General features: G+C 44.0%; 1 protein-coding gene across 2 annotated transcripts in view; it reads right to left on the bottom strand.

Annotated features, from left to right (window-relative positions):
• Window positions 1-13,403, bottom strand: part of Wbp1l (WW domain binding protein 1 like) — a 58,803-nt gene that overhangs the window by 24,571 nt on the left and 20,829 nt on the right. The window contains exons 1-2 of one of the 2 annotated variants that reach the window (XM_076835268.2): window positions 12,956-12,998; window positions 12,709-12,853 (exon numbers count right to left, since the gene is read on the bottom strand). The exons of the other annotated variant lie outside the window; for it this stretch is intronic. Of the exons in view, the coding sequence (XP_076691383.1) occupies window positions 12,709-12,735 (27 nt within the window). The 5' untranslated portion in view covers window positions 12,736-12,853; window positions 12,956-12,998. Of the gene's footprint in view, window positions 1-12,708; window positions 12,854-12,955; window positions 12,999-13,403 lie in introns of those variants that run through there. 2 annotated transcript variants of the gene reach the window in all.

Here is a 13,403-nt window from a genome sequence, read left to right as displayed (position 1 = left end):
TAAATCTTATTTGATAAGAGTCAGCCTAATTGCTCAGGTATGACAGTATGTGTTAGTTACCCTTAAGGGCTCTGGCTCAGGAGCACCAAATCCCCATCTTCCAGCTACAGAATCCCCTAAAGGGTAAAGCCAAAGACTGGAGCCAGTGACACACTTGAGAAAAGCCTAGGGCCAACTGCTGCTTCCAGATATGCCTGCAGCATGTACCTGTGTACTGCTGAAGGGGAGTCCTGGCATCCCTGCTAAATGGGGGACAACAAGGTCTATTTACTTTAACCTGTGAGAGCATCCTGGAACAATGTGGTCTGGGGCCTCCCAAGACTGACTCACTGTCCAAGAATCTGAGGAAGGGCAACACAGAGAATCAAAACAAGCCAGAGCCTTACAACCAAGTGAATTTTCCAGGCACAGTGGCACAGGCCTGTAATCCCAGTGACTTGGCAGACAGAGGCAGGAGGATTTCGAGTACAGGCCAACCTTGGCAAATCAGTGAGACCCCCGTCTCAAAATAGAAAATAGAAATGCCTGAGGATGTAGTGCAGTGGTAGAGCACCCCTGGGTTCAATCACCAGTGCCATAAAAAAAACAACAAAACAGAAGTAAATCTGCCCCAAATAAGAATGAATACACTAAGACAACAAATGCAACAAAACAGAGTTGTGTCTCCCATTATGGTCATGGGCCCAAAATTACATGGGGTATTTGTTAAATATGTAGATTGAGAACCTCTGGGAACAGTGACTGAAATTTTGCCCCTTTAAAGACACTTCCCTGGTTATGCCCATCACATATACACAAATTTGAGAGCCACTACCCTGGGTGTATAAGAGATACTCAATAAGGAGTTCATGCTTTCTAAAACATGTTTGGCAATTTCCTAGAATCCCAAACATGTCCCAACACACACAGTAACCCCCACAAGTACCTACGCAGAATCAAGACACATGAGATTATTTATACTCTCTCTGCCTCATTATATATATGAAACACATACATACACACGTACACAATAGGCCATAAATATAAATTTAAAAAAGAAGTGACACATTAGTTAGGTACACTCCCTACCCACGCCAGTACTACTACTGCCAAAGCTGCACTGCAACTGGATCCTCATTAAACAGCCCCCAAACAGAGCAGCCAGCAAATAAATTAAAATCTATTTCCTGTGTTGCTATTAGAAACCTGAATAACAAATTCAGAAAAAGCCACTTGACCCTGGTAGGAAAATCCCAGAGCAAAAAATCACATCTCATAGTTCCATGAAGGTCTACTTGCTGATATACCAGTGCATGCAGGCCTGTGGGGTCTGACTGGCTGCAGTGGCGCCGGGCACTAGGTTACTATACCACTCCTTCCCCCTTGAATGAAGAAGGAAAGGCAGTGTGCCTCAAGGTATTGATCCCGATCCCACATCACTGGCCTCTCCTGCCACAGAGAAAGTCCCTGAGAAGTATGGCTTCTTTAGCAAAAGCTGTTGTAGAGAACTGACGGCCAAAAGAGCAGACAGTGTGCAGCGCAGGTGAGTAGCAGATGGCACACAGGCAGAGCCGCCAACCGCTGCTGTTCACAGCTGATCCCACGAGGCAGGTCTACTCCCAGGTTACACTTCTCAACTTTTAAAAAGATGGTATTAACATTTTTAAATGAGAATAATTCACATAATAATCCAGATTTCCAGTTTCTCTAGAAAATCAAGACCCGCACCCCCACAGGGCCATGAGAGACTGGGGCAGAACTTGCATAGGCTTTAGCTTCTCTACAATCGCGGTGATCCCCACCCTCCTGCCCCTCCTGTCCAATGATCCCCTTTAGTGGACTCAATCATGTCACTGCTGGTCCCTGTGGACACCTGCTTTTCTCCTCCTGCTCCAAAGTTCAACAGTGGGTTGTTCATGCCCTCACACTTGCTAAGGCAAGTTAGAGAGGCCTAAATATAAGCAGCAGAAATCTAAATTCTTTACACTGATGCTCAAGCAGCACCATTTCAAATAGGTGCCTCAACAAAAAGGGGACTCCTCTCTGCTACAAAGAGGAGCCCCTCTTGATAATCAGGGAGACCTCCTATCACACTGCATGAGACAGAGAACCAATTCCTCCCAGTGACTATGTGTATATTAAGCATTGGGTCAGAGTTTTTTTGTTTTTGTTTTTTTTCTTTTTTGTAGTACTAGGGATTGAACCCAGGGACAATCTAGCATTAAGCTTTATCCCTAGTCCTTTTATTTTTAATTCTGAGACAGAGTATCTGTAAGTTGCCAAGCCTAGACTTGAACTTGTGATTCTTCTGACTCGGTTTCAGGGCTACTAGGATTTATAAGCGTGTGTCACCATACCTGGCTCAGGTAAAGTGTTTTCACCCACGTTTTTTATTCCCCCACTTTATGGGAAATCGAAGTTCAGAGCAATCACACAGCCAGGGGAAGTTTTTTGGACCTAATATCCAAGTGGAGAGAATTCAATGTTTGGAGGTTATCCTAAACTTTCACACTGGATGCTAACAAGCACAAAAGCCAAAGATAAGGCAGGGACTTTGCCTCTGAGGCACTCTGTAATAACTCAACTATTAGGTTTTTGTTTTTTTTTTAAAGCTTATGGTTCAATTTTTATTGTTGAAAGGCTTTCTAAATATTTAAGTTCACTTTGTCCCTTCAAAAGTAATCACTATCTAATCAAAATAATTCATTCTTTTAAAAAAATGATTAGTAATGTAGTTGGAACAATAATGATATGCACACATACATATATACATACATATACATACATACATACATATATATATATACATATATATATATACATATATATATATATAAAAAACTAATTCATGTCATTCACATTTATAGAGTGCTCAAGCTTTTCAAACCTCCAGCCTGCCAGTCAGGACCTACGAAAGGTCAAAAAAGGTGTTACCCCCCCCCCCCCGCCCGCCCCATAGGGATCAGGGAACTGATACTAACACTGTGGCTCAGGCAGGTTGTCAAAACCCTGCTCTTCTGACTTTTGGTTCCATATTCTGTGACTGGCTTCTAATCCATCAATGTCTTAATTGCATCTTGAAAATGGCTCTTGGTCAAATAAAATTTTTTGAGAGCATTTCTCTAGAAAGAAAAAGGTACTATTTTCCAAGGGATCCAAAATACTAAAGTTGCAAGTTAATTTGTTTTTTTTTCTAATTAATTTTTATTGTTGGTTGTTCAAAACATTACATAGTTCTTGATATATCATATTTCACACTTTGATTCAAGTGGGATATGAACTCCCATTTTTACCCCGTAAACAGATTGCAAAATCACATCAGTTACACATCCATTGATTTACATATTGCCATACTAGTGTCTGTTGTATTCTGCTGCCTTTCCTATCCTCTACTATCCCCCCTCCCGCCCTCCCCTCCCCTCTTCTCTCTCTTAATTTGTTGCTGATACATTTTAGGAGACTCACCAGCCCATCCTTCCTCAGTAGTTCCATCCTATCACAGCAGGCTTTTGTTGGGAGCAAAGAAATCTCATAATGGGACTCGCCTGTGTGACTGTCTAGAGACCAGAACTGGAGATTTATGGCGAGTAAAAAGTTCGACGCTGTTCAAGGAAATGGTTTACTTTTTTTGCAGGGACTGGGGATTGCACTCAGGGGCACTCAATCACTAAGCCAAACCTCCAGCCCATTTTTGTATTTTTATTTATTTAGTTAGTTACTTAGTTTTGTGGTGTGGGGGATTGAACCCAGGGCCTTGTGCATGCAAGGCAAACACTCAACTGAGCTATGTGCCCTGTATTTTTATTTAGAGACAGGGTCTCACTGAGTTGCTTAGCTCCTTGCCATTGCTGAGGCTGGCTTTGAACTCAGGATCCTCCTGTCTCAGCCTCCTGAGCCACTGGGATTACAGGCATATAGCACTGCACCTGGCTTAAAACTGTTTACTTCTACCTTGACAAAGGGTCACATTAAAAATGGTCTCACTGCAAACACATAATATAAAAGAAGTTTTCAGAATACACAGGTTGTCTCCAAAAGACTCTGAAAAACTAAAGAATATAAGAACTTTCTGAAGTGTAAGCCTTGCATTTAAAGATTAAAACAGATGACTTAGAAAAGGGGGGATTTTTGTGTGCTATCAGAAATAGATCACAATAAACCCAAGCTATGGCAACAGGTACCTGCTAGAAATGTGGCCTGTTCTTAAAATAACTGTAGCCTAACTGTCCCACAAGCTGTAAAGCTTATCTATGTCTACCAAGAGATCCTGCTGACCAGGGAGTGGTTGTCCAGATTGCTCAGAGATGAGACTGTAGTTCCAGAAGGGATTGGTCTTATCTGCTACCTCCCCGCCACCACAACCCACACACAAAAATTGACTCCAGTCATTACCTGCTAATTAAGGGGCAATCAAGATGTCAAGATTCTAAATCTCAAACCAGGCATCATGGCACTGTGATCCTAGCTACTTGAGAGACTGAGACAGAAGGATCATAAGTTTGAGGTTGGTCAGGGCAACTTAGAGAAATGCTCTCAAAAAAATAAAAAGGGCTGAGCTGGGGTCAGTGGTAGAGCACTTGCCTAGCATGTGTGAGGCACTGGGTTCGATCCTCAGCATGACATACACATAAATAAAATAAAGCTCCATCAACAACTAAAAAATATTAAAATGTCCCTGGATTCAATCCCCAGTACCCCCTGCTCCAAAAAAAAGATGCTAAATCTCTGGGCAGGTAATTGATACATATGGCTTAGAATGCAGCAGGTAAAGGTCCACCTATTTTCCCTATATTAAAACAACAACCTGGTCCTCCTTCCCTCAGGCCCATGACTTACAGCCCTGGGCACAGCAGATGGCCACGTGTTTCAGTAGTTTCTACCCCATGGACTCTCGCTTGGTCCTAACACGGAGAGTCAAAGACAATTCTTTGTTGTAGGGGACTGAGCTGTACATTTTAAGATGTTTAGTGGCATTCTTGCCTCTATTTACCAGAGAGCAGTAGTCATTGCTCCCAACCCAGGTGTGATAACCAACACTATCTAGACACTGCCAACTGTCACATAGGGAGTAAAACTGCCCCCAGTTTAAAAGCACTATTCTAACCAAACTGCACCATACAATCTCACACAGAATTGTGTTTTGTCTAGTCTTGTTCTCTGATTGCCTCATGGGCTCCACACTCTAAATTCTCCCAGGACAAGACTGATGTCAGTCTCACAAGGGTAATTAGCCTATGGGGGAAGAAAACCAAACCAAATAAGACAAAAAAAAAAAAAAAAAAAACCTTCAGAAAGTACTGGACCTAGGGACAAGGGAGTCAAATAACCCAGAGAAACCAGTCCTTCCCAACCTTTCCTGTGCCTCTTAATTACACTATACAAGCAGAGCATTAAGTGATCATCCAGATAAAACTGTGGGGGTGTGGTTTTTGTATGACTGGTGAGAGACCAAACCCAGGCTCTCAAGCCATAACAGGGTGACAGTAACCCAGCACAATGTGAGTCTGATCCATAAATCCAGAACTTCACCAGAGACAAAGGAGTGATTACACATTCCATTTTTGTTGGCAATCTACTCCAAAGTAACCCAGACCTCCCCATCCTGCTCCAGAGCCACAACCAGAGAAGAAGGAATTCACAGGTGTTCACACCACTGCCTGGTAGGTAACCAGAGAATTCCAAATCCCTGATGAAAATCAGGTGAGCCAGGTATGGTACACACCCATAATCCCATTGACTCAGGAGGCTGAGGCACGAGGATCCTAAATTTGAGGCCAGCCTCAACGACACTGTCTCAAAATAAAAGCCTCTGGGTTCAAGAAGAGAGAAAGAAAAAAAGCCATACGATAAGTTTGGCCAGTATTTGAAACCAAGACTGGGACCACGCATGCGTCATAGTTTAGTGGGAGCTCCTGGAAACGTGTTAAGCAAGAGAACCAAACAATAACAAGTATTCTGGCCTCCTTGATGGAAGACCTAGGAGAAACCAATGTTTTATGACTAACACAGCACCAGTATATCCTAAGCCACTTTCAGGAAAAGAACTCAGCGTCACACTCAACCATTTGCAAAGTCCTCCTCTCTCCTGAGCAGCATATGGCTTCCTGATACCCTCTCCCTCTTTTGATGGAAAGAACAACTTGAAAGAAAGTCATCTCCCAAGACTGAACCACTATCTCCAGTAACCAACAACAGAAACCTCTTGTGAGGTCCAACATTCAAGTTCAGTTGACCCTGACCAGAGAAGCAACGGCTACAGAGGAGCACAGAAATGGCTAAGGCAGGACAGCACTTAAGGCTGTTTCAGCTTGTTGTTTCAAATAGCAAGAAGTGCTAGGGAGGGAGAGTTAAGGAACTGTCTGCCTGCTATGGAACAGGGCAGGAGAAGAATTTTTTTTTTTTTTTTTTAAGATGGACACAATATCTTTATTTATTTTTATGGGATGCTGAGGATCGAACCCAGTGCCTCACGTATGCGAGCAAGGCAAGCTCTCTACCGCTGAGCTATAACTCCAGCCCAGGAGAAGAAATTTTATGGCAGCTTTTTAAATAGCCCCATATTATTCTGTTTTCATGGACTGAAATTTACCTCTTCAAGGAAAAGGGGTGGGAAGGGGTGGGTCAAACTCATGGGATATCACTGGAGGAAGTGACTGTTTTCTTTGGCTCCATCCTAGATAAAAGTTTCAAAATCAGCAGATATAGTCCTCGTTTCCACCAGGTTACCATCCTGTCCATTGCCTTCTCATCAGAGACACAATGAAACACAAGCCACGCTCCTCTAAAAACAACCTTTTTCAACAGAGATGGCTAGGGGTCAAAAATTAACTTAAACAGGCTTGGGTAAGATCCATCTTCCTCACTTTCAGGTGACAGCAGGGAACAGCAGTGAAGTTGTCACCTACAGGATTCTTACAATCAGTTCAGACAAGGATTCTGGCCTCAACCTTTGGTAGTACAAACAAGCGTCACCTTGGTGTCTGCTGTGTTATAGGCAGCTAGTTCCCTTCCAAGCAGGATCTTGCTTAATTTGTCCTGGACCTGGTGGAGGAAGGCTAAGCACAGAAATGTCACAGTGAGTGGGAGTCAACACTTGGTCTTCTGCAGAAGGCAGAGCATAAGGCAGGCAGGGGACAGAGGCGGAGGTAAGAGACCAAAGCAAAGTGCTCACCAGGCCACACGTCAGCTCTGGGTGCAACACAGACCTCTGAAGTTCCAGTTTCCTTATGGCAACAAGGAAATAATACCTCCTTCCTTGTGGGTGGCTGTCACTGCAAAGGAACAAATGCCCCAAGCAAATGCTGGCTAATATTCAGTAGTTCACTGTTAAACTAGAGGTTGGAGCTCCTACACTCCAGAGTGAACTGGGGATCATCATAGAAGGCTCTCTTTGTCAGTACTCTCTTTGAGACCCTAAGGCCACACTCTATGTCCAGGGAGTGACTAAAGTTCAACATTCTAGATGCTTTGCCATAGTCAGCAGCATTAGGCCAATCCAGAGCTTGTAGGTACCAGTTCATCCTTTCCAGAAAAAAGAAAGAAAGAAAAAATGTAACAACAAATCCCACCATTATGTACAACTATAGTGTACCAATAAAAATACGGAAAAAAGGCAAAAAAAAAAAAAAAAAAAAGAATTAAGAATAGCAGCTGGGCACTGTGGTGCCTGCCTATAATCTCAGCTACCCAGGAGGCAGAGGCAGGATTGTGAGTTCAAGGCCAACTTGGGCAATATAGTGACATCCCATCTCACCAAAATAAATAAATAAATAAATAAAAATAAAACCAGCCCCTTATGCTAGGAGTTGGACCCTGTGCCTCCCATCATGAAAAATAAACAGAGCATCCTAAGAGGATACCAGACCTACCCTAGTTCCACCGGAAACCACTCATTTCCAGTATTAAGAATCATCCCAACTTAAGATATACACAATCTAGATCTTGCCTAAAGAGAAAGGCAACATTCCAAAGTATAAACTGCTGTCTTGATGATGTATTTAGCCTGCATTGTTCCAACTAGAACTTATATCCACTGGTCCTTCTACACACTTAATACCTACAGTGGAACAACTGGTACTGCTGAACTGTGGAAAAAGCCATCTGCTGTAAGGTCATTTCATGACACCTCTGAATTCTTACAGCATTTTATCTCCCTCTAATATCATATGCCACCACCTGCTGAATGTTTCAATTACCTGTGCACTTATTCTATTTGCCCTACCTGACTGTAAACCCCTCAAGGGCAGGGGGAGCATTTATACCTCTTTGTATCCACAACATGCTTTGAACAGAATAGGTGCACAATACTTTTCAGATGTAGAATGCTGACCATAAGAATCATCTAGCATTACCAAATCGATGCCTTCTGACTCGAACATGAACTAGAAATTTACTAGGATCAGCAGACTAAGCAGTGCTGTTGCAATCTTCTTCACTGAAAAATCAGTAATATACCTGTTATTTATACATGCTGGGTTCTCTCTTAGACACAAAACCTGATTTCTGATCTTGTCAGATAATAAAAGGACAGCATGCTTAACTGCATATTCTGTCTACAATTTAGTATATGGTAGCATACCCCAAAGGTTTAGCAGGTGACTATCTTCTGAACTTTAGCTCTTCTAAGCATTAAAAGACTGTTCTTTAGTCAACACTGGAACTTCCAAGTATTCTGGGTACACTGTCCCTTGCATGAAATAATTCATATAACCTGTGGCCCACTTGCCCTTTACAGACAGTGAAAGCATGCTACCCTCATTATTAGACTGAAGGGCCTTAATTTGTTCCTCCTTCTCTGTGTCTGTAAAGGGCATCGATACCTGTGAGCCCAGACCTTTCTCTTGGCCACAGGCAAACTCAATACTAAGAATCATAGCTGGAAGCCAATTTCACCTTGTCATCTGCAGGGGCCAAAAAAACCCAATCTGATCTGTCTGGAATGCTCTTCCCCGGCTCAACTGTCCGGTAAACTCCTACTCATCCTTCAAGACTCAGATCAGATATCACCTTCTCTGGAAGGCCTGCCATGTCCATCCCCAACCCAGCCTGATCTAGATGCTTTCCACTCTGTGCTATCCTAGTCCCTAAACATTTCTCTGTTATAGTCTCAGCTCACTGTTTGTCATTATTTCCATGCCACTAAGTCCTGGAGGCCAGAGTCTCTCAAAGCATGGCTAGAAACAACCTGGATCAGAAACACCTAGGGAACTATAATAGACACGCAATTCCTGGGCCCTGACCCCTGACCTACAAAATGTACATCTTAATAAGCCCCACTCTCAGGTGACTTTTATTATTTTGAGAACTGCAGTAGAGTATAAGCTCCCTGGAAATAAGAACTATCTTTCCATCTTTTATGTCCAATGATGTTCATTTAATGATCAAAGTCCCCATGCAGTGGCTACAAGCCACAGAGTAAAATGCAAATGGCAATATGAAGAGCAAGCAGTGTCTTATCCCCTATCTGGGCAGGTAAGAAATAAATATGCCCAACGAGAAAAACACAGTGATCCTACTCTACTTGAATAACACTGGCAACACAGTCTAAGGCACAAGAAATATGCAGGATTTGGAAGACACCCAGGTTTAAAAAAAAAAAAAAAAAAATCCCTTCATTTCTCTAGCTAATGAGCAACTTTTGGCAAGTGGCTTAACTTCTGTAAACCTCCCCCTGCACCTCTGTAAAAACAGAATAACACTACCACGTAAGCCAGGGAGCTGTTACACAGATTAGGTAGAAAACATAAATGAAAGGGAAGACCTATTGGCGGGGATGTGAATATAGACAGAGACATTTTTTTAAAAAGCAGAATTATGGGGCTGGGGATATGGCTCAAGCGGTAGCGCGCTCGCCTGGCATGCGTGCGGCCCGGGTTCGATCCTCAGCACCACATACAAACAAAGATGTTGTGTCCGCCGAAAACTAAAAAAAATAAATAAATATTAAAATTAAAAAAAAAAAAAGCAGAATTATCACCAGGTAATCCTTAGGAAACTGGCTTTTTTTTTTTTTTGGTGGTGCTGGGGATTGAACCCAGGGCCTTGTGCTGCAAGGCAAGCACTCTACCAACTGAGCTATATCCTCAGCCCCATAATCTGGCTTTTGTATGACTCCAATATAGAACATGGTTACACTGTCAGACACAAAACACTAGCAATATACAAAATTATATAACCCAAATACTTCAAGTTTATGCAGGAAAGGCTTGAGGCAGGAGACAAGGGTGGGAAGGGCCTTTAAGAGAGCCTCTGATTCAAGTTTCTGCCAGGAAATTGTTCAAAAAACAGGCCTTGAGATTGACCTCTAAGATGGGCCTCTAAGATGGGCCTCTTAAGATGCTCCCATGACAACCACCCCTTCCATCCACCTGCTGAGGATTTTAATTTAATGCTACCAACTACTTTATTCTCTCACTTAGGTGAGTGGGGGTTATTGGACACAGGCCCTCACCTTCTTGCCAACTCAGTATAAAAGATGAATGGTATCTTGGTACAATAGGAGACAGCCTCCCTTGGCACTGGGGTTGTAGCTCAGTGGTAGAGCACTTGCCTAGCATATGTGAGGCACTGGGTTCGATCCTCAGCACCACATAAAAATAAATAAATAAAATAAAGGTATCGTGTCTATCTACAACTTAAGAGAGAGAGAGACAGCCTCCTAATTCTAAGTCAAAATATACTGGTAGGCACCAAAAGAGATGCACAAACTCAAACTCCTGTGGGCTCCTGCCCACCTCACCTTCCACCTCTGCAAAAGCACTGATCAGTCCTATAGCTTCTAGTTTTCTGTATCCCTGAAGTCTTGCATCCCTTAGAAATGAGTAGTTAAAAATAACAGTTGTTCATTAAATGCCTCTTATCTGCCAGCCAAGGTGCTAATGTTTTATACACATTTTTTCATGAAATTCTCTTCAAGAAAGCATTATTATTGCCAGGCACAGTGTCACATGCCTGGAATCCCCGTGACTCAAGAGGCTCAGGAAAGAGGATCACAAATTCAAGGCCAGCCTCAACAAAATACAGAGATCTCGTCTCAAAATAGAAAATAAGGGCTGGGAATGTAGCTCAGTTAGTAGAGTGCTTGCCTTACATGCACAAGTCCCTGGGTTCAATCCCCGGAAACACACACACACACACAATAGAAAATAAAAAGGGGGGCTGGGGATGTGGCTCAAGTGGTAGCGCGCTTGCCTGGCATGTGTGTGGCCCGGGTTTGATCCTCAGCACCACATACAAGCAAAGATGTTGTGTCCACCGAAAACTAAAAAATAAATATTAAAAAAAAAAAACCCACAAAAAACACACACTCTCTCTGTCTCTCTCTCTCTCTCCTCTTTAAAAAGAAAAGAAAAGAAAAGAAAAAGGACTATGTAGCTCAGTGGTAAAGCACCCCTGGGTTCAATCTCCAGTACCAAAAAGTAAAAAAATAAAAACGTATTATCTGCACTTCAAAGGTGGGGCTCAGAGGCAGGAAGCAGCTTGTACCCAAGACCCTGGGAAGCCAGGATATGAATGCAGGTCTTTCTGGCTCCCCAGCCCTGCTCTTTCCACTCTGTCAAGGGGCCCTTCTCTCCCACCAGGGGCTGACATAGATGGGAGGCTTCATCCACCCTCTCTCCAGCAGCGCTCAACACTCCTGGGCTCGCTCACTCTGCCCACAGGTTAAAAGGACGGCTTTCTTGGAGGGGAAGAGGGGTGTTCAAATTGGGGTCACCACTTTATTGGCTGCATCAAAGGAACACGGAAAATTAACAAAGGCAGTAATGGAATGTTTGAAGATTTTCAGAGAAGCTTGCTTTTAAAAGAACCAAGGGAATCAAGAGATTTGCTCACCTAGCACTTTCCTCAGAGAGTCAACCAGCCTTCCCTCACGGGTTCTGGTCTAAGCTCATCTGTGGCTTTTCCTGCCTGTCCGGGTGTGTGTCTGTCCCCACATCCTTACTGCCCTACCGCCCGTTTACAGTTGCACATTCCAATACAGCCATGCCTCTCAGACCACAGAGGGGGTGGGGGTGACCAGCGCTCAGAAGCCCTGGAACAAATAGTTGGCAGCAGCTGTGTTCTCTGCAGACAGCAGTTGGTTCTGGCTGTTGTTTTGTCACTCACACTAGGTTACGGTGTCCCTACTTCAAACAACAGCTCACAAGCAATCAAATCTGCCACAAGGGTCCGTTTGCCTTCCAAACTGGTCCATAGGGCCAAAATGGAGCCAATTCCACACCCTATCCCCCTGAGGTGTCCAGGACATCCCTCAGCCACACAGCCCTGACCACATGCTTGAAAGGAAGAAAGCCTTCCAGAGCCTCCCCTACCCCAAAACAGACCCGCCTCCTTCTCCAGCCCTCCCCCAGCCCCTTCAGAACCAAAGGACTCTCCTAATTTGCCCAATCAAAATGGAGTGGGAAGAAAGGGAGTTTTGAGCAAGAATCACATTCTGTTTCTCCTGTCCCCAGCCTCACCCTTCAACTGTTCCTCCATAATGCTTCACAAATGGTTTTATATGTCTAATGGAAATCAGAACTAGGCAGCCCTAGAGCAGGGGGCCTGGAGGTCAGGAGCACCTAAAGCAACCAAGCAGGAAGGACTGGAAATTTCTGTGTGGGAGCTGGCCTATTAGGACGGCGAGATATCTTCTAAAATATTCCCTCCATCCCTAAAGCAGTAGTACAATTAACAGCTCCCACCCTTCTTCCCTTCCCCAGCCCAATCCACGCAGAACCATTCAATTACCTGTCTAAGACCCAAAAGGAAAGGCATCCTGCAAGAGCATCATCCACACTAACGTTTGAAACAAAGGGCTCTGAAAAGTTAAGGTCTTGGAATAAGCATGGTCCTGGTGTGCCGGCTGCTCTGTGCTCCCAGTTAACCAGCCTTCCTGAGCAAAGAGAAAGTAAACAGAGTCCTGGGACCAGGCAGGCAGCTCCCTCCTTTCCCCTCACCGCCCCCCCCCCACCGCCTGGCTCCGACCCACCCCCACCTTCTCGTGACATCTCAGAAGCAGCACTGCCCAAGCTGTCTGCCAAGGGGGAAATGACATCAGTTCAGGCACAGTAGAAAAAACTTCAGACAGCTGCTACGGAATACTGAGGAGGAAGTGCTGCAACCTTCGATGCCAGTCTGAAGCCATGGAGAGCCCACAGAGGGGCTGCTGCCCCTCCCATCAGCTCTTCTTACTGGGAGTAGTAAATCAAGCCTCGGGAGCTGAGACGAGAGTGACACTTCTCTGAATAAGGATTGACTCTGTAACTCCCGAGGTATTGTTTCTCCTTCTTGGGAAAGAAAATCAAGCCCAATGACTGTCAGTTTCACATAAACTTTTCCACCCCCACCCTTGCCAGAGTCGGTGTTCAATAAACAACATCACAGTAAGCCTGGCGGCCCCAACTTTCTCCAAAAAAGGGGGACAATTTGCAGTGACAGGCTGC

Source organism: Callospermophilus lateralis, chromosome 15, assembly GCF_048772815.1.
Source record: "Callospermophilus lateralis isolate mCalLat2 chromosome 15, mCalLat2.hap1, whole genome shotgun sequence".
Lineage (NCBI taxonomy): Eukaryota > Metazoa > Chordata > Mammalia > Rodentia > Sciuridae > Callospermophilus > Callospermophilus lateralis.
Note: the sequence above shows the minus strand (reverse complement) of the source record. Positions and strands in the feature narration are given on the sequence as shown.